The following is a 19,272-nucleotide window of genomic DNA, read 5'->3' on the forward strand; positions in this document are numbered from 1 at the left end:
TAGGCGAGAGTATTCCTAGGTTGAAGGACGGGCAAAATGGAAGGATGTGTTATCCCGAGCGTGGTTCAACCTCGTGCGTACCGCAATCGCTTGAGGACAGGAGTGTCCAGCACGATGGCGTGGAAAGAGCATGCCCGGAGGCGGGCATAGGATGGATGCTATGAGCTCTAGGAAGGTGAAAGGAGGCTTTGCAGAGGTGAGTACTCACACTCTCCTACGCGGACCTGGTGGACAAATTGTGGTGGAGGGTAGCCAAGGGCGGTAGTCAAGGCATTTCTTTGCCATTGAGCATGTAAGTGACAATGTTATAACCTCAGGCTTTCTACGCAATCTTAAACACATCGTTAATCGAGTTCCTCAAACTACTCATTCTCGTGTTGTCGGGGACGAGGTCAAGTCAACCTTCCGAGACGTCACTTCATGCATGCAAACAGCCATGTAACACAAGCCGCTGTTGGGCCGCTCGAACTTTCTAGGTGCAAACGAGCAAACGACGAAGCGTGCACTCCAAGACCCTACCTCTTCGCCCGTTTGGGTCGGATATGTCACGACCAACTTGTCACCACCCAGATTCCTCTCTTTTGGCCTTAGTTCACATAGCTTCCATGTGACCACAGGTCACTCTCATTCTCACGACCATGGCGAGCGTCTACGACATCAAGGCTTCTCCCGGCAAAGGCATGGGTGTCTTCGCCAGAGTCAACATCCGGCCTGGCGACATCATCATGCACGACGAAGCACGCATGAAGATTCCTAACTTCATGTTCCACGTCGACGACCGCCAGATCGAGATAGTCTTCAAGGCTCTAAGCCCTGCCCGCCGGATGCAGTTCATGCAGCTTCACGAAGGCCCGACCGACAAGTACCCCTCCAAGCTTATGCGGATCTACCGCTCCAACGCCTTCAGCAGCGGCCCAGCAGCTACAGACTCCGTCGTGTACCTCAAAATGAGCCGGGTCAACCACTCGTGTCGGCCGAACTGCGAGCTTGCGGAAATGCACAACGAGAAAGAGACGAAGCTGATCGCTATACGGGACATCAAGAAGGGGGAAGAAGTCTTCGTCAGCTACTGCGGATGGCATGCGAATGGCGCGAGAGCGACCAGGCAAGAATTCTTCAATAGTACCTACGGCTTCCAGTGCGACTGCGTGGTCTGCAATTTGACGGGGATGGATTTGTGGTTAAGCGACGCGAGGCGGTCGCTGTATGTTGCACTCTCGCGGAAGCGCGCAGGATCGGGACCGACGCGTGACGACCTAGGGAAGCTGGTCACTGGTGAGAACGCCGGCGGGAAGCGAGGTGCTGTGGACGAGGGGCAAGGCGTGCTTTCCTATCGTGAGACGTCAGCGTATGGATTCCTCACTGCTAGGATCATGGAAGCGGAGGGCATGAACGGCTTGACCCTCGCGGACGCGTATCTGTCGGCAGCTCAAGCCCTGTTGGCGCAGATCAACGTGGAGTCGTTCACCGTCCTTCGGGCTGTGAAGCTGGTGCACGAATGCTTCGAACTCACTCTCGAGAGGGTGAGAGCAGTGCGGAAGAACGGTTCCGAAGAACTTCAGCACATGGAAGCTTTCTGGTCGCTCCTCAAGAAGCGCAATCGACACCTGCTACCTGGGAAGAAGATGGTAAGTCTTGCGATGACCTCCTCAGCTTGTAATTTCTAACATCAATTCTAGGTCGAGAATGCACGTAGGGAAGGCATTCCAGATCATGTGGCATTCGCTTGGGACTCTGCTAAGAACATGTTCCTGTCACAGGAAGAATGTCTGGCCATTGTTCGAAAAGAGAGGAGCGGCGTCAAGAAGAACAAATCTTCGTCGGTTTGAGCCTCACCTGTCGAGGTCTTCAGAGGCGCTGTATGCTGCTCGATTCAATGTCGTTGTTGGGCAAGGCTCATGTTGGCTGAGCAGCTTGATCTGAGAGATTCGTTGGGCTGGTCGAACCTGACGTCGTCCTGGTAGAGCACGCTGCAGATGCAAAAACAAGGCGTGCTACAAGGCCAGTAAGAGAACAAGCAACAAGTCAATGATTTGGCAGCTTTCCATTTCCATTCGGTCCTTCCCAAGTTCGCTTCCCATTCATGCCACAAGTACGGCCTCGCATGACCTTTCCTCCCTGATCTGGTCTTTGTAGCCCCAGAACTCCTTTCATAGAATATGCGCGGATTTATTGCTCTTTGTTACCAATCATAATACATGTTTTGTCGTTGGACGAGGCTCTACTAAAGGTGGAAAGGCAGGAAGTAGTCCCAAAAGATCTCAAATCGCCCCCATCTCAGATGGGGCAACCTCTCGGCAGATTCCGGGCAACAGTCCTCCTCGCCTCGACTTCATCCTATCTGACGTTATTGTTCCTCAACATCCTTGCGACTTAAAATGCCCCGGAGCGTGCGACCCGAGGAGTCCACCCGGTCTCAGCGGTGCTACCCAACACATGCTCTGCTCCAAGAGCTATCTGGGCCTCATCATGGCATCACTGCCTAAGTTTCAAGGTGTGGACACCAGCCGGCAGCCCGGCGGCGAGACAATCGCGACAGTTCTCAAAGGCGAAAAGCAACATACGGTTTCCATGACAGTCCGCTGGATGGGTGCTTCTTGAAGAAGTCTCTCTTGCGTCCGGCATGGACGGAAAGGCTTCTGTGTCTTGGGAGCTACGATATGGTTTACACTTGCGCAGGACCTGCTCCGTCCAATACTGGAAACAGCAGACCTCCGCGCGGGAACGCTGTGGTGAAAAACCTTCGGATTTTTCTTGCTATCAAGAAAGCCAAACAAGGCTTCAAATCTGGAAGTAACGCGATTGCTAATGGCTATCCCGAGGGCTCTGCATGTGCTGGCTTGCCCTGCAGGCTGTCATTTGCACAAAAATGCCTCTCGGTACCTTCTTGAGCTGTGGAAGAGAGGCGAACGCCAATCTGCAGGGCTGGAGCTGAGACTGGATATGGGAGGCGTTGTGCATGAGCAATTCATGCAAGCACCGCGTATGTTGCCAAGTCTCCATATTGCCGCGGGTTCTCTTCTCCCGACAATGCTCCAGTAGCTGCTCTACTACCAGGCAAGTGACCGATACTGGTTGCAGCCTGTAAGAAGAATGATCTTCTCACGAACCATGGCAATCAACCGAGAAGAGCGAGGTGGCCACTTCGAATGCAAATCGACTTCGAGAGAAGATGTCCAAGTCCACCAACCTCCCTCCGTGCAAACCCTCCCAACATGCCGTTTTCGCTGTCTCTTGCTTTGCATGCCATTGGAACGCATGTCACGACTTGTGGGCTCTAGACTTCCAAGGCAGTTCCACGGACCAAAGCTTGCAGACTTCATGATGACAGCTTTTCGTGCTGTGCAACAATGAACAGCACACCTCGTTCCGAAGATACCGGTGGGCAACCTACAGGCTAGGCCGTGGACTGCAAACACTTCATAGAGCCCGCACCTCGCTCGCTGCGAAAGATTCCTCTCCATCGCAGTTCTATCGCCACCAACCACCCGCCTCAACCATGCTGTTCTTCCAAACCGCAGTCTGCGCGATCCTGCTCGCCACCAGCCCGCTCGTGGAAAGCTCACCAATCTTCAAACGCACCTCGCTATTGGGAGGCAGCCTTCGTCCAGCCGAACTCATCACGCGCTCGCTGGACATCTTGAGCGTCGAACGTCGACAGACCTCCAGTACCGACACCGATTGCGGCTTGTTGGGCTGCACCGGCGCTGGGGCTGCCAGTGGTAACGAGACGAGTGCCTCTTCTAGCTCTTCATGTCGTTAGTCCTTCCATGCCAGCCCCAATCTAAGAGAGCACGAGACTGACCTTTCTGGTTCGTGCAGAATTCCTCGGCGGTTGCTCATCTGGTGCAGGCTCTTCCTGTCAGACTGAGAAAAATGATGTGGGCAACACATCCTCGTCCGTCTGCGGCTCCAGCACGTCGACGGATAGTAGTGGGTTCCTGGGTCTTGGAGATCTTTCAGCAAGCTCCAGTGGGTGATCTTGGGGAGCGTGGATACCGAACCAGAGCAGAATGCGTGAACAACAGAGTGGCCAGGGGACACGAATCTATCCGGATGGAGGGTGTGGTTGGGCTGGGTACGTAGACACAAGATTGGGAGCTTTGTTCTGCGGAAGAGCAAGCGATCAAGGCTGCGACGGTAATAGCCCCAAAGGATGTGTAAGTCATACTCTGTTTTTTCTTCTAACTAGACAATGGGAGATGAATGGAAGATGAAAAGTTGAACTTCAGTATTCCAACCAGTTCTGATGACCGATGGATGTCAACACAGGGGGATGTAGGTGAGCTTTCTTGGACTTATCTTCTTTGCTGGAACGTTCCCACAGGTATGGAAGGTCGCCTCTCGCAAAAACCAGCTCGGGAACGAGGTGAGGTCGGCTCGAGGTGTCGTCCTTTCATTGTCACATGCCAAACACCACTGTTACACAGCATGCTGCTAGCGGATTGGAAGTTTCCAGACCATTGTCGAAGCATAAACCTCACTCGTTTGTGATGTTTCACTTGTTTGGCTTCTTCTGACGTTACTGCAACCTGTTCTCCTATCACATCAACAGATTCTCATCCATCTTTGTCAGTCTGACCGGCTTCCACTACCATGCCTAAGCTCTACGAAGTCAAGGATTCGCCGGGCAAAGGCAAAGGCATGTTCGCGACTGTGAACATCAAGGCCGGCGACCTTATCATGCGCGAAGATGGCCGGATGAAGATCGTCGGCTTCTGGAGACGAGATCATAGAGAGAAGCAAGCGGAAGCAGAAGTTCAGCAAGCCTTTCTCGCACTCAGCCCAGCCGAAAAACAGGAGATCATTCAGCTTCGCGACGACACCACGATAAATGGCTCGAAGATCGTGCGAATCTACCTTACGAATGCGAAGTCCGAGAAGGGAGACAGCGTCATCTACCTGAAGATGGCACGGCTCAACCACTCCTGTGTTCCAAATGCTGAGATGGGCGGTTTCGGCGGCGTGGCCGAGACGACGCTCGTTGCTACAAGGAAGATCAACAAGGGCGAAGAAATTTTCATCACCTACCGTGGCGAACATCTGGACGGTCCCCGAGCAGAGAGGCACCAAGGTCTCATGCGCGTTCACCGCTTCGTGTGCGAGTGTAGAGTGTGCTCTCTTACTGGCAGGGAGCTGGTCATGAGCGACATCCGGCGAAAGCTTTTCCAATCCCTGGTGTCAAGGCGCTTCGAAGCCATGCCAACTGCCGCTGACGCCCAACGCGCCGAAAGAGGTGGGATACCGAGAGAAAGCGGAAGCAGCCTGACCTACCGCGAGAAGGTTGCATACAGCTTCCTCACGGCACGTATCATGGAAGCGGAGGGCATGTCAGGTGTCATCATCGGCGACTCCTACTTCTCGGCTGCTATGGCCCTGCTCGCTCAGATCCAGAACATGGACACGTTCATCGTCCTTCCGTCCATCGAATTCTTGCGCGAACTGTTCGAGCTCACCATCAAAGCCACGAGCGAGATCCGCGATGCCGATTCTCCGGAGGTGCGCAATGTGAAATCGTACTGGACTTTTCTGCAGGAGCACAACCCGCAAGTGAAGATAGGTTTGGGTCTGGTAAGTCTTGGTTACTTTCGGTTCCCCCTGGTATTCTTATCTTCTGCTAACGGAAAGTCTAGATCAAGCGAGTGGCCTCAGAAGGCATTCCTGCCTCTAAGGCATATGCTAAGAACATGATGGATGGCAGCTTCGTTTCTCGTGCTGAGTGCCTGGAGATACTCAAGAAGGAAAGAGTGTCACCATCGGTCTGAGAGCCTCGGTTAACCATGGGCACAGCCATGAGTCTGTCCCAGGGCTATCACACCCACCCCGACATTAGAACGATCATGTCGTAAGCGACAACAAAGCTTGAAGGATGTTCTCGGACTGGTGACTGGGGATGGATGGATATGTTGATGCGGATGAAAGCACGCCGTGTACTTTGTGCTGGTTGTGTTGGATACCGTGGCACTCTCCTCGACGAGCTATTAGAAATGGAGGATACACCGATGCATCGTCCCATTTCCAACTGTCCTTGCAAGAGTAAGTCATGCTTTATGTACTCACCTTGATTCGCAAATCGCTTGCGGCGTCGTTCGCTTTCGAGCGCACACAATTTTCCGGGAATGCAAAGAGCTGCTCTACGTCAGAGACACTATACTTTTGCATCCCATGATATCGCTAATCATGTCAGTTCATCAACATACCTATTCGTCCCGGGCACAGTAGGAACGAACGGTCCTAAAAACACCACCTCACCCAACGCCTTCTCCTTGACCTCCTCCACATGTCCACCAAAATCCCGCTCCAAACACACCTTCGGATCACCCTCCACAAACCACAACAACACCACCCTCTTATCCCCCGTAGGACACTTCCCCGGCAACCGTGGACTCCTCACACCCTCCGGCAGATCCTCATGCCGAAAAACCAAACACATCACCACATCACTCCCTTCAAGCCTCCGAGGTACAAACTCCCCCTTCAACCACCGCACCAACTCCACCCTCCCCTCACCACTCTTAGCCTCCACGATCTCAACCACCACACCCTGAAAAGGATAATCCAGGGCGTGAATGTCCATCGGCCCCTCTCCAAACCCTTCCCCATCCCGATACACTACTCCCTCATAAGGCGTGATGGCGGAATACAAATGCCTCCTCTCAATACTATCGCCGTACATCCTTCCCTCCTCGCCCAGCACTTGCAGCGTCTGCCCCAAAGCCCTATACGCCTCATCCGACTGATGACTACTGAAAAGATTCAGATGCAGGAAACTTCCACCTTCCGCCATAGCCGGGTCTGAAGCGTAATTCAAGGAACGCAGGGCTTGTGGAGCGATCCATCGCCGACCGGCGAAGATGCCGGGGAGACACATGCCGCCGGCGTAGAAGTGGTCGTCGCTGTACCATCGGTTGAAGCTGGTTTCGTGGCCGGGGAGGGGCAAGATGAGGGAGATCCAGGCAGAGGCGATGTCGAGGGAGGGGTAGCGGGGGGACATGGTGGATGGGGGTTCGGTGGCTTGGGTTGAAAGGGTGGGAGTGATGGTTGCGCTGGGAGTTGCTTCTTGCGAGGTTTTATTGGAGAAGGTGAGTTGGAAACATTCTCTGAGAAGTGTTGAATGCGAGGTATCTTCCGTCATGATCAGAGTAAAAGAAATGGCAACACTTACTCTCGCGTCGAGACAACCTCATGTATATATGTGCGGACTAAGAAACGCAACGAATTCCAAATGTGTCGCTCATAGGGCTGGAAGAGTTGTATACGCCCGTCGGGAGACTTACTGACTGGATGTCCACCTCGGCTTAGCTCCCAGCAGCATAACCTGACGTTACAAATACCGAATGATCAATCTACGAGAGTCAGCAGGCTCGGAGCATTCGATGCAAAGGAAAGAAATAAGGCAACCAAGCCTATTCCAAATATGATACAACAGCGCTCCCTAACCTCTATGGACCACGCAAGCCGAACGTATCCGCTTCACCAGTGACCAGAGGTTGCTTCTTGGCCGACTCTTCTTCTTCTTCTTCTTCTCCTCCCCATGCACCACCGCTCTCGCTGGAAATGGGTGACATTCGCCACCGCTGTGGAAGAAGAAATCGACACGATCCCGCCCAATGCGTAACGCCGCTGCTATGAACACACACACTGAGGAAGCTTTTCGCTGTGATGGAAGGTATGGCGAGGCGAGGTGGTATGGTATGCCGTTCACATCATTGTGCAGCAGCCGTTGGATTGTTGAGGGGCGTATGGGTCTTCGCGCTTGTCGATCTGGTTCCATCATCAGCCATTGTCCTTGTCAGCCTTGTACAGTGAGTAGGTAGACTCACCGTGCCCCAACGACTGGGCACCATGAAGTCTTTCGGCTCCTTGTCGGTGAAGGCGATCAGACTGGCAGACACATCAGCACGCATCATTTATGGTACTCAAAGGTGCGTAACCATACTCCATCGCCGCCTCCGACACTGGTATCCTTCTTCGGTTCAGATCCTCCTGCAGCCTCTGGTTAAGCTCCGTGAGCCTCCTAAGCTTCAGCTCTGCCATCGACTGCTTCTTGTTCCTGCCGTTATCGTTCATCCTGACTTCGTAGGGCGCCGACATGATGGCGGGTATCGCTGTCGATTTGCGCGTGCTCGTCCAGTGGTGTAGTGATGGTGTCGAAGGACGTGTCGCTCGCAAGACCCCAGTGACAGAACTTTAGTACCCGTTCACCGTCCACAGCACAGTCGCAGATTAAACGCGACACCCACGCTCCTCACTCTCTAACTCGAGTCGGAGAAAGCGAGAACTGTACGATGCGCTGGCACCCCCCGGACCGACCGGTAGGTTGTCGTAGATAGGATGCTGCTATTATCGTGCCCCGGCTCGCCCTAGTCACATTGTCAGCGACCGCGCAATCTCCTCGTCGGTCCCACTGCGCGAAGAGAATGGAAGGGGAGGAAGGGTGTCGCTGCCAGTCAGGCTTCGAGATGTCATCTCAACTTCGGTTCGTGCGACGTGGTTCAGCTCGCGCGAGAAGCGAATGATGCCACGTGAAGCTGCGGCTGAGGGGGAGGTCGCGGCCCAATGGTTCCCGATGGTGGTGTTCCGGTTGCATTCTTTGTTGGGCAGTGGATGGATAGAGTGCAAACGGGGAGCGGTATAGGATGTTGATGTGTGCATACCGTGTTGACCACGTGAGCGCGAGCGTGACTGGCGGCACGAGCAGCAGCGTGTCTTGGATGGGAGGGTGGCGGTGGCCGTCGCGGTGGTGCTGCTGGTGCTGGTGCGGGTGGGACAAAGGGTCGATGCGGCGTGGAGGAGATGTTGTGCAGGGAAGCCCGGCGGATTGCTCGATGCTCCTTGGCCAGAGCTCGATCCGCCCTTGCCCTTGCGCCACGCTAGAACATCTAACCGAGCTCGATATTCGCGGTGCTTGGCAGATATGGGACACAACAGGATGACTAGGTATGTATGGAGTACTGATAGAAGTGAATAAATCAAGAATGAAGCACGACCACGTGTGCCGGTGTAGACCTTTGCTTGATTCCGGTTGGTGCAGGTAGTTGTAGCGTCAGATAATCATGAAGCACCGCACATGACCAAGAAAAATAATCATTCCGCTACGATTGAAGGGTATCATGACAGACATAACATCCTCCTCTATGCACGCGATAGTCAACAGCGCTGCTGAAGACCGCCCACCCTCGACTCCCCCCCTTCACTTCCGGATCCTTCTCTACGCCATTGCCACAATCGCTAGGCCCACCAATCTATCCATATCCCCCACGACTCCCCCTCTCCCAACCTCCCAGACAGAGGTCTACCGAACCATGATCATCTCCACTCTCTCAAGTCGCCAATCCCTCGTGACAGACCGCGAGTCCGAGCCATCTCTCTATGCCGACTCGTCCCGGATCAATGCCACGATCATGCTGTAGAGGTAGAAGAAGAACATGAGCAGGTGGAAGCCGAGTTTGATGAAGGACTCCTTCTTGTGCACGTTCAGTTTGCGGAAGATCTCGGTGGCGTCGAGGAGGTGCTGGTTTTCGAAGATCCTAGATGAGGCGCAATGTTAGCACACCCATTCTTGCACATACTGCAACATCTCTGCTCCCCACGAGCCCTTGGACCCTTTTCATATGTGCCTACCGCGATTTAAAGATTGTGTAAGGGTACAAACTCACTTCTTCCCATTCCAAGCCACCAATGGCAAATTCAGCAGCAACGGCAGCCAATACCCATTAATCAAGAACAGCGCCGTCAGGAACGCGTGCACGCCGGCTTCGGGGACAATGTACATGTTCAAGCGGTTGCACAGGTCGATGGGGTTGATGTAGTCGCATTCGAGGTCCGAGTACATGATCGTGAAGAAGACTTGCAGGAAGAGGTTGACGGCGTTGAGAAGGACGGAGAGGAGGAAGAGCCTGGCGCATGTAATCATTAGCAAGGTAGTTTGGGGGATGAGGGAGGGGGAAGGGTGATGTACCATGCTTCGCCCGACATGATTGCGGTGGATTAGCACCGGGCCTGGCGCTGTGAGAAGTGGTTGGAGAGGGTAGGCTCGGTGTTGCGCAGGCTGTCGCTGCTTGCTGGAGGGAGCGCTGGTATAGTTAGTGTTCCTATGCGACTTGTTGCTGTCCGCAGTGGTCTCGTGTCCTAATCGCAAGCTAGAGGTTTTGTTGGGACCAGTCGACAATTCGCTGTTGAGACCAAAAGACCGCCGTTACGCTTCCAAGGGAGTCCCGACTCGTCGCTGGTGTCGGTTCTATATGTGCAGGAAGAGGTTCAAGGACTCGAGGTGAGGTTGGTAGACAGGCAAGCTGTTTCGTGGGAAATGCAGGCAGCTGGCAAGCGGGATTTTGTTTGGGACCGGACGTCACTGGACTTCGCCAGATTTCATCTCCCCACCTCGCTTGGCAGATATGGCAGATGCGAAGCGGTCTAGACGATACTCAAGTCAGTCTCGAACGTCGGGACTCGAGACCGTAGTTTCTGCATGAGTCGTCGCTCATGATCTCTACATATCTGCTCTACGACTTGACCTCCCCATTCGTACCATTCGTCTCATTCGCCTTCGGCATCTCAACCTTCCCACCAGGCGAATTCTCAAACCTTGCCGTCAGCACCTCCACCCCCGTCTCCGTTACCAACAGCGTATGCTCAAACTGCGCCGTCTTCTTCCCATCTACCGTCACACTCGTCCAGTCATCCGGCCAAGTCTTATCCTTGTAGCTCCCCAGCGTAATCATCGGCTCAATCGTGAAGCACATCCCGGGCTTCGCCTCTCCGATCGCTTTGTTCTTGGCGTAATGCGGTACGTTGGGCGTGGTGTGGAAAAGCTGATTGATGCCGTGGCCGCAGTATGTTTTTACGACTTGGCAGTTGTAGGATTTGGCGACTTTCTCGATGGTGTTGCCGTAGTCGCGGAAGAGGGCGCCGGGCTTGACGAGCTTGATTGATTCGTCAAGGCAGGCGCGAGAGGCTTCGACGACGCGGACGTTGTCTGGGTCCTGAGCAGCGGAGGGGCCGACGTAGTAGGTTTCGTTCAGGTCGCCGTGGTAGCCGCCGTGGTAGAGTGTGACGTCGATGTTGAGGATGTCGCCGTCCTGGAGTGGGCGGTGGTCCGGGATGCCGTGGCAGATGACTTCGTTGACGCTGGTGCAAACGGATTTGGGGAAGTGGCAGTAGTTGAGGGGCGAGGGGTAGGACTGCGATCATGTCAGTGCTGTTTCTTTAATTTGTGGTGTGTTCTAGACTTACATCTCGTTCTAAGCATGCTTCGTGAACCGCCTTGTCGATCTCATCCGTTGTGACTCCAGGCTTGGACATGGCTGCAGCAATATCCAACACCTCTCTCGCCAGCCGGCAGACCTTGCGCATACCCTCTTGCTCCTCCTTGTTCAAGATCGTCACGTTACGCCTGCCCACAAATTTCTGCTTGCACATCAGCGGTGTCCAACTTCATGTATCCACTCCATGTCCCACTCACCTGCTCGCTGTACGGTATACCGCTGCCTGCATAGTCGGGATGCCGTATCTTCTCCGGCACCGCCCTTCTCGGACTCAGCGGGTACACAGGTCTCAGACCACCAGTGAAGGAGTAGGAGGGGAACGGGTTGTAGTGGCCATCTGCATCCGGCTGTGAGACAACTTTCGGCGGGAAGATGGAGGAGAGCATACTGTTCTGCTGCTTATGGAGGGCTTTGTGCGTGCCCTGTCAACATCTCAAATTAGCCTCTGTACTAGGAATTGAAGTGACCGTATGCCTAGCAGGTCGAACTGACCTACCCAATTCCTCTTGAAGCAATCTTGACTGCAGAAGTACGACTCCTTGCCCAGCTTCTGACATGTAGGGCACTGAAGCGAGCCGGCATCGTTGTCGCAGTCGCCGCCCTCGCATTTGCGCTTCTTTTCGATCGTCACCTCTTTTGCTGGTGCTTGGTCCATGTTCGCGGTTATGGTCAGTTGGAGGTGGATTGCCTGGCGGTTGTGGGTGTCGCGGGTGATGTACGCGACTGCGCGCTGTCTCCGGCCTTCAGCAAATCTCTTCCACAGCGGTGGATAGTGTGCGCCTATGAAAGAGCAATCAATATTCACGCCCTACGATTCAATTCAACATTCACTGACTCGAGCGTTCGGCAGCCGGGAGTTTAGAGATTCGCAACGCCACGATACGGATCCTGCCGGACGGTGTGGCGTTGGAACAATGCATGTGTAGGTGCACTGCAAGTGGTGACGGCGTCGAGGCTTTTCAATCAATATATCGACTCATCCACGATTAGACATTCAAGGACACACGTAATCAGTTGGCATCTTCTCCTCTTTAACACACAACAACACTGTTCAAAACGTCCTAATCTGAGGACTCAACATGGCAAAACAAATGACAAAGTGCCTCGTCGTAGGCGCGGGACCGGTGGGTGCTCTTGCCGCTCTGTATGCTGCAAAACGAGGATGGGACGTAGAGGTGTACGACCTCAGAGGAGGTATGCAGGACCAGAATCAAGATGCGAACACTGTCTGATCTCCTACAGACCTCCGAGATGACTCGACAACGCCACTCAACTTCACCAAATCGATCAATCTTGCCCTATCAGAACGAGGCATCAATTCCATGCGGCAGTCTGGCGCTGACGGTCTGCTCGAGACTGTATTGTCCGAAACAATAGCAATGTACGGCCGGATGATCCATGGCGAGGACTCAAAAGGCTCTCTCACTGAAGAGAGCCAACTGTATGACGTCCACGGACGTTACCAGAGAGCAGTAGATCGTGGTGCTCTTAACAAAGTGCTGCTGGATCAGCTGGAAGGACTACCAAATGTCAAGCTGCTGTTCCATCACAAGCTCACTGGCGCCGACTTCAGGAAGAAGAAAGCGTGGTTCGAGCGGCGTACTGCATCCGAAAAGTCCAACGAACGACCGCAAGAACTTGAAGTTTCCTTCGATCTCATGCTGGGCTGCGATGGCGCACACAGCGGCGTCAGATACCACATGATGAAGGCCGTCCGCATGGATTACGAGCAGTCGTACATCGACACGCTCTGGTGCGAATTCACTATCCCACCGTGGAGCTCGGAAACGGCAACCGGCAGAACGCCTTCTGCAAAGGATCGCTTTCGAACAAGTCCAAATCACCTCCATATCTGGCCTGGCAGCGATAAAATGTTTATTGGCATTCCTTCGACGGATCGGACCTTCACTTGCACCCTCTTCGCCCCATCGGCAACGTTCGCCGACCTAGAGAAGAATCCTGAGCAAGTCGATTCATTCTTTAGAACCAATTTCCCAGGCGCCGCTGAGCTAGTAGGGCCAGACCTTCGCAGACAATTCGAGCAGAATCCACATCTCCCTTTAATCAACATCAAGTGCTCACCTCACCACTACGCATCCTCTGGCGTCATACTCGGCGACGCCGCTCACGCCATGGTTCCCTTCTACGGCCAGGGTATGAACGCCGGTCTTGAAGATGTTCGTGTCCTCTTCGAACATTTCGACTCCCACCCTACCACCGAAACCGGCCAACAGGCAGCCCTAGAATCGTATAACCGTGAGCGGGTTCCCGACGCACACATGATCAATGACCTCGCCATGGGCAACTACTGGGAGATGCATGCTGGCGTGCGTTCAAGATGGTATCTGCTCCGGAAAAGGATCGAGGAGTTCCTGTCGGACAAGGTCCCGAGCTCTGGGTTTGAGACGCAGTATAGTCGGGTCAGCTTCAGCAACCAGAGATATTCGGAGGTCGCGAAGGCTGTGGAGAGTCAGGGAAAGGTGTTGGCGAGAGGGTTGGTGGGAAGTGCACTGCTTCCTCTGGCTGTATATTTGGCTTGGTGGACAGTGAGACGACAACGCGGCGGGCAGGGTGCTCCGTTGCGGACCGCTTTTGAGAGCATACAGAGCATGCTTATGAGGCTTGTGGGACGATAGGCGGGGGGACAACAATGTGGCAGGGTATGAATTGACACGAACTATACAGATATACACCAAGCTTGTATTATTACATGAAATCTTGCGACATCAAGCGACATCTCCAGCAGGCGTCTCAGCTTCAGCATCCTCTCCGGCGTCCTCAGGCTCCCACATCATATGAATACGGAAACGGTGACGATCCGAAGCCGCGACAAGCAGCCGCTCAGGCATGACGCGAAGGTGCACCTCCGCGATGACGAAGAGAAAAAAGTTCACGTCCAACAACTCCCTGCTCTGAAAAACCCTCGGGTATGAGCGTATGATGGCGATATGGTCGTTCACGGCCAGCTCGAGGTTTTCCTGCATGAGCTCGCGGTCGTGCAGTCAAGGCGTGTTGTGGATCAGCGCTCGGAGAAGAGAGGCATAATCAACTATCGGTACGCCATGTCTGTCCATCGCGAGATACTTATCCTCTTCGCGCAGGATCTCGTCCATGGTTGCGTTGGCATGTTCGCCAAAGGTTGTCACCGCTCCGAAAGCGCGCTCCTGCCGCTCTTGTGGCGTTCGTCCGCGCCGCTCTGGATCGATCCCTGGCAGGCCTAGCAGAGCTCGGTGGGCCTGGAGAGCCTCGCGTGACGTGACGTCTTCGTGGTTGAAGAGGTCCAAAAAGGCCAGTTCTGACAGAAAGTCCATCACCAGCGGGTGGTCAAGCGTCGCCGGGACGAAGTCAGTCACCTCTGGAGGGATCTCGACTTCGGGGCTCAGTGCTTCTTCTTCTACTTCTTCTTCTGAATCGTCGTCGGGATCAAGCCACTGAGCGTCCTCGTCGCCGGCCTGATTCCACTTTGGACATGGCTGTCCAGGAGCCCAATGGTCTCGACGGGGTTGGAGTTTCATGCAGCACCAGCACCATACGGCTTTGCATGCCAAACAAGTGACCTCATTGCAACCGTCGTGGAGGTAAAACGCTGTATCGCACTTAGGACATCTCTTAGCATTTGCCACTCCCGCCAGCGCATCCTCCTCTGGTTCGTCCTTCTTCGGGCAGTTGTTGGCGCTGTGCCCGTCGGAGCCGCACGCTCCGCATATGATGGTTCCGCATTTCTTGCATTCGGCAGTCAAGTTGTCCTCGGTGTGCGGAGAGTACGGCTTTTCGCGAATGTATGAACCGCACTCGCGACAATACAGCCGCTTACTCCGCAGCTTCTTGTACTCGCTGTCCTTCGACAGCCAGGTCTTGAAGAAGCTGTCCCAGTCATCGAAGTACTCATAAAAGGCGCCCGGCTGGAGCTCGTCCGTTCCCCATTTCACCGGATGTTTCAGCTCCGTTTTCAACGCATCGTAGAACTGAGGGATGATTCCTGTGCGTATGCAATCTTCGCATATTGGAGAGCCGGCGACGAGCTTTGCCTCGCCCTCGATCTCGCCCATGCAAGCGACGCAGACGCCGGAGTGGTTCGAGGTGGTCCGAGGTGATGCTGAGCTCTCGGTGAAAGCCATCTTGAGCTATGCTCTATTCTTTTGGTCGGTTGCACTGCTGAGATCTCGTCTGAGTGGATCCTGGTCGGTAGACTCGACGGCGGTAGCGATGGTGTTGGGACGCGGAGGCGGTACAAAGCAGCCCATATCCATTGCCAGAAACGGCCGGTATTCTTTGTCGTAAACTAGCAATGCTGCATGGCTCTGCCATTGTTCGAAGGATCTATTACCAAAACGGCCTGAATGATCAAATCCTTGTCTTGACCTCGGACCTCTGGCACAAAGCTGAGTTGTAACAATGCCGGCACGGCAACAGCCTTGCACCTAGCACGTGGTTCCGAAGCCGCCCCATCTGATGTCGCTGAATGTGACGGATGTCTTAGGATAATTCTTCTTGATCGCAGTTGGACTGCCTCCCATCCGGTTGCAAGGGCCAGCGTCACCAGCATCCAGCCAGTTTAGATTGTCCGTACCTTCATTCCATATACCCATGACGAGGACCATGCCACGTCGTAGTGCTCCCCCAATGCTATCGAGGCCCTCATGGCGCGCAAACGAGTCGGCGTCGGTAGCTTGACAGTATGAAGGGATGATAGGGTTGTAATTCTCACGGCGGAGCGTGACCTCGGCGTTTGGTAAAGCCTTGCCGTCTTGCACATACATCCTTCGAATCTCCACTAGGTTCCTACGTTTCGTGCCATCATCAGTGATAAACCTTGTAATGACCCGAAATGGCTTCGAGGTGTCCGCCTTGCCATGCACACCGTAGAAATCCTGAGCACCCAGTGCATACGGATTGAAACTACAGCCTACCTTGTCACAAACACCCTTCTTGCCATCACCACACTCCTTTTCCTCGCAAGCGTAGAAGCCCGTGATGCTGCATGGATGAGGCGTCAGCTGATTGGCTTTGGAATTGGCCTCCCACAGATCCATCTCATTGCAACAAGTGCCACTGCCATCAACATTGGCTACACCATTGACAAAAGCATAGCTTGTGTAACACTGAGAGTCGCAATACCCTGTGCCAAGACTTGCGCCAGCAGGATTAAGAGGACCGCGGCCGCCGGACGGCTCCATCTCGGCGAGGTACATGCCGCCGTTCATGCCGCATGGGAGGTTAGAGACGTCTACCTCGAAGCTGATCTCCTGGCTTAGCAAATGCAACATTTCGTAATCGTGTCCCTTCTCATCCAAGAGATAGACCTGAGGACCCACCGCTACCAGTTCTCCTTGATACTTCTGATACATGTGCAAAGTCACAGAGCCCTCGTCAGCTTGCACTCCGGTGGATTGGTAATCCGCACCTGGAGAGCGTATCTCCGGCCACATTGCTGGGCTGTGGGACAGATTGTCTTATTCAGCTGAAGGTCGTCGGTCAAGCATGATGCGCCAGTCTTGATGTCCTCGAGGTTCCGCCAGGTGGCATCCAGCACGATTGAGGTTGATTGTCAATGGCATCCCTCATGAATTGAGCATGCATGCGTCTGGACCCTGGGATGGATCTCCGGTACGGACCTAATCTGCTGGCCTAGAACGGAGTACGCCGTCAACAGCAATAGCCACAACTGTGTCATGTTTGATGGTAGCAGGGATGGAGTGGTCCAGAGGGAAGGAGTGTGAAGACTGAAAATCGCTCTAGAATTCGGTAGAGGACATCATGAGCCATCATTACCTACCTTGCGACACAGTCTGCGATCGATACGGCGGCGGCCAGAGCCTTTCTTGTATACTTAGGCGAACGTGAGGTCGGAAGAGCTGATCTGCTGCATGGATACTGCTCTGCGGTGATTGGTCACATCGACATCAACTTCTCCACCTGAGCGTGAGTCCACTTCATACCAGACGACTTCATCTTCGAGACTTAGCATGTAGCTCGGATCTTCCTTGTCCTTGTCCTAGCAATGCTTCCTTCTGCTGAGTTCCTCTGGCAGGCATGGCGGACGGTCCACGCTGGTCCCAGATCGTCGCCCGCTCGACATCCGCCGACTTCATCTATGGCGTGAAGAGTACCAAAATCTTCTGCCGAGCGTCCTGCGGAGCACGACTGCCTCGACGTGCCAACGTGGAGTTCTTCGACGACGCTGTTTGCGCAGAAGCCGCTGGCTATCGAGCCTGCAAGCGATGCAAGCCGTTGCTTCCGGTGTATCGACCAGAGGCTGAGAAGGTTCAGAAGGCCTGCGACTTGCTGGATGGCTTACCGCACGATGCGCCTCTCCCAGGACTGGATCGACTGGCAAAAGAGGCTGGGTTGACGAAGCACCACTTCCATCGCCTCTTCAAGCGGGAGACCGGCCTCACACCGCGAGGGTATGCTCTCGCAAAGAGACAGGGCAGTCAAAGCGATACCACAGGCTCAAGTGCATTGACGCCCGTAACGCCGCTCGAGATTGAGTTCCAGACGCCCTCCATCCACGACGACGAGATGGTCGGTGACGCCTCAAGTCTCGGATGCGATCTGTTTGATGACTTCCAGCTCCCTTCCTCTCAGGAGCTGCGAGACATGATTATCTACTACGACATCCTGGCAACGAGCTATGGTCCCTTGTTGGTTGCTTTCCATGACCGGAAGGTGTGTAAGCTGGAGCTTGGGACAGATGAAGAGCTGATGGCTCGTCTGGATGAAGAGTACCCAGCGCTTCTTTACATTCACTCCGGCATTCATCAGGCTCCACAGCAAGATGCAAATGCTTTCCATGAACAGATTGACACAATCATCACAGCCTTGGAGAACCCGTGCGGCAAGCTTCTTGATGTGCCTCTGGGCTTTCTACTGCCACTCAATCCTGCGGAAGGGACAGAGACATGCAACGATTCGGCCTTCGCCATGCTATGATGATATGATGGCACGTGGCTTGTTATCCAAAGCCGGAGTTACTAGTGTCCCCTGGGCAGTTTCATCATATACATTGAGAGGTATCAAGCCACCAGAATTACTCTTCGAAGACATCAAAGTTCTCTTCCACCACGTCCACCGACTTTTCCACCTCTTCATCTGCCCGGAAGGATGAATGCGGTGTCGGCAACTTCTCTACCTCAGCCGCATACCGTCCCATCGCCACCGCAAGCTTGTTCCTCCGCTCATACAGCAGCCGATACCCATCCTCCACCTCTTGCCGATCCAAGCTGATCGACTGCCGAATCGCCTCAGCCTCCTCTTCATCCACAGCCATCAGCGCCGCCGTCTCGCTAACAAATACGCTGTCCGGCCCAAGAGCATCTGCGATCTGCTCAGCCGTGTTCGACAGGCCGGTCACTCTGCTTGCCGCAAGGAAGCAAGCTGCATGGAGTCTACAGTACAACAGCTCGGGCAACCAGTTGGGCTCGGAGAAGAGGAAGTAGTCCATCAAGTTCAAGGCGATGGCATCGGTGTCACTTGAAGTCTGCAGGCCAGATGATGCGACAAATGCGAGGCTGGAGTCACTGCAGGCGTGCAGACTAGTGTCGGTTCGAAGAGGATTGGTGTGGGAAGGGTTTGGCGGAGGGTCATTGTCCCTTGCTTCCGGCGCGGGAGTGATGTAAACTTGGCCATCGAGCAGGGTGGCCACGCCTCTGGACAGTCGCGGACGGCCACGGGCTCTGCTTGAAGGCTTCTGAATGCGGGCACGTCTTGCGCCTGATGCACAGCGTCGTCCTGGAGCGGGAGTTGATACAGGCTGGACTGCTGTTGCGCTTCTTTGCTGGCCGTGTGGGCTTGGCATGAGGGTAATGTGCTGGTTACTGACTCTCGAATTAGCGGTAGGACAGTGTGATACTCTTCGTTGAATGTCACTCATCGTGCCTTTGTTACTAAACTAGCGTCCCGCTATCTTGACAACAAAGACTTTCTTTCGACCACAGCTTGGATTCACGGTTGAAGCACTCGCTAAACAGCCTGTGACCACCCCTCTTCGTGTCTTTGCGCTTCG

General features: G+C 54.2%; 11 protein-coding genes across 11 annotated transcripts; 4 read left to right on the plus strand and 7 right to left on the minus strand.

Annotated features, from left to right (window-relative positions):
* Positions 1 to 3,499: 3,499 nt before the first annotated feature.
* Positions 3,500 to 3,980, plus strand: LTR77_003445 (uncharacterized protein; the record flags this gene model as incomplete). Its single annotated transcript, XM_064800702.1, has 2 exons — positions 3,500 to 3,758; positions 3,823 to 3,980. The coding sequence occupies 2 exons, from the start codon at positions 3,500 to 3,502 to the stop codon at positions 3,978 to 3,980; spliced, it is 417 nt and encodes a 138-aa protein (XP_064660653.1).
* Positions 3,981 to 4,596: 616 nt separating this feature from the next.
* SET5_1 (SET domain-containing protein 5) lies at positions 4,597 to 5,765 on the plus strand (the record flags this gene model as incomplete). Its single annotated transcript, XM_064800703.1, has 2 exons — positions 4,597 to 5,571; positions 5,634 to 5,765. 2 exons carry the CDS (start codon positions 4,597 to 4,599, stop codon positions 5,763 to 5,765), a joined length of 1,107 nt encoding a protein of 368 aa, XP_064660654.1.
* A 283-nt stretch (positions 5,766 to 6,048) lies between these two features.
* On the minus strand, positions 6,049 to 6,994 carry LTR77_003447 (uncharacterized protein; the record flags this gene model as incomplete). The annotated part of the gene is made up of 2 exons (XM_064800704.1): positions 6,049 to 6,148; positions 6,201 to 6,994. 2 exons carry the CDS (start codon positions 6,992 to 6,994, stop codon positions 6,049 to 6,051), a joined length of 894 nt encoding a protein of 297 aa, XP_064660655.1.
* Positions 6,995 to 7,701: 707 nt separating this feature from the next.
* On the minus strand, positions 7,702 to 8,094 carry LTR77_003448 (uncharacterized protein; the record flags this gene model as incomplete). Its single annotated transcript, XM_064800705.1, has 3 exons — positions 7,702 to 7,764; positions 7,824 to 7,884; positions 7,940 to 8,094. 3 exons carry the CDS (start codon positions 8,092 to 8,094, stop codon positions 7,702 to 7,704), a joined length of 279 nt encoding a protein of 92 aa, XP_064660656.1.
* A 1,276-nt stretch (positions 8,095 to 9,370) lies between these two features.
* Positions 9,371 to 9,978, minus strand: ERV14 (COPII-coated vesicle protein; the record flags this gene model as incomplete). Its single annotated transcript, XM_064800706.1, has 3 exons — positions 9,371 to 9,530; positions 9,660 to 9,899; positions 9,962 to 9,978. The coding sequence occupies 3 exons, from the start codon at positions 9,976 to 9,978 to the stop codon at positions 9,371 to 9,373; spliced, it is 417 nt and encodes a 138-aa protein (XP_064660657.1).
* A 527-nt stretch (positions 9,979 to 10,505) lies between these two features.
* fma1 (Methionine aminopeptidase 1) lies at positions 10,506 to 11,922 on the minus strand (the record flags this gene model as incomplete). Its single annotated transcript, XM_064800707.1, has 4 exons — positions 10,506 to 11,183; positions 11,236 to 11,409; positions 11,465 to 11,689; positions 11,764 to 11,922. The coding sequence occupies 4 exons, from the start codon at positions 11,920 to 11,922 to the stop codon at positions 10,506 to 10,508; spliced, it is 1,236 nt and encodes a 411-aa protein (XP_064660658.1).
* Positions 11,923 to 12,346: 424 nt separating this feature from the next.
* Positions 12,347 to 13,903, plus strand: BNA4_1 (kynurenine 3-monooxygenase, mitochondrial precursor; the record flags this gene model as incomplete). The annotated part of the gene is made up of 2 exons (XM_064800708.1): positions 12,347 to 12,461; positions 12,510 to 13,903. 2 exons carry the CDS (start codon positions 12,347 to 12,349, stop codon positions 13,901 to 13,903), a joined length of 1,509 nt encoding a protein of 502 aa, XP_064660659.1.
* Positions 13,904 to 13,993: 90 nt separating this feature from the next.
* Positions 13,994 to 15,385, minus strand: LTR77_003452 (uncharacterized protein; the record flags this gene model as incomplete). Its single annotated transcript, XM_064800709.1, has 2 exons — positions 13,994 to 14,245; positions 14,327 to 15,385. The coding sequence occupies 2 exons, from the start codon at positions 15,383 to 15,385 to the stop codon at positions 13,994 to 13,996; spliced, it is 1,311 nt and encodes a 436-aa protein (XP_064660660.1).
* Positions 15,386 to 15,688: 303 nt separating this feature from the next.
* Positions 15,689 to 16,696, minus strand: LTR77_003453 (uncharacterized protein; the record flags this gene model as incomplete). The annotated part of the gene is made up of 1 exon (XM_064800710.1): positions 15,689 to 16,696. One exon carries the CDS (start codon positions 16,694 to 16,696, stop codon positions 15,689 to 15,691), a length of 1,008 nt encoding a protein of 335 aa, XP_064660661.1.
* A 604-nt stretch (positions 16,697 to 17,300) lies between these two features.
* LTR77_003454 (uncharacterized protein) lies at positions 17,301 to 18,200 on the plus strand (the record flags this gene model as incomplete). The annotated part of the gene is made up of 1 exon (XM_064800711.1): positions 17,301 to 18,200. The coding sequence occupies one exon, from the start codon at positions 17,301 to 17,303 to the stop codon at positions 18,198 to 18,200; it is 900 nt and encodes a 299-aa protein (XP_064660662.1).
* A 97-nt stretch (positions 18,201 to 18,297) lies between these two features.
* Positions 18,298 to 19,140, minus strand: LTR77_003455 (uncharacterized protein; the record flags this gene model as incomplete). The annotated part of the gene is given in 2 exon segments (XM_064800712.1): positions 18,298 to 19,077; positions 19,090 to 19,140. The coding sequence occupies 2 exon segments, from the start codon at positions 19,138 to 19,140 to the stop codon at positions 18,298 to 18,300; spliced, it is 831 nt and encodes a 276-aa protein (XP_064660663.1).
* Between the last annotated feature and the right edge of the window lie 132 nt (positions 19,141 to 19,272).

This window comes from Saxophila tyrrhenica (assembly GCF_035928015.1).
Source record: "Saxophila tyrrhenica strain CCFEE 5935 chromosome Unknown scaffold_5, whole genome shotgun sequence".
In the NCBI taxonomy this organism is placed as follows: Eukaryota; Fungi; Ascomycota; class Dothideomycetes; order Mycosphaerellales; family Extremaceae; genus Saxophila; species Saxophila tyrrhenica.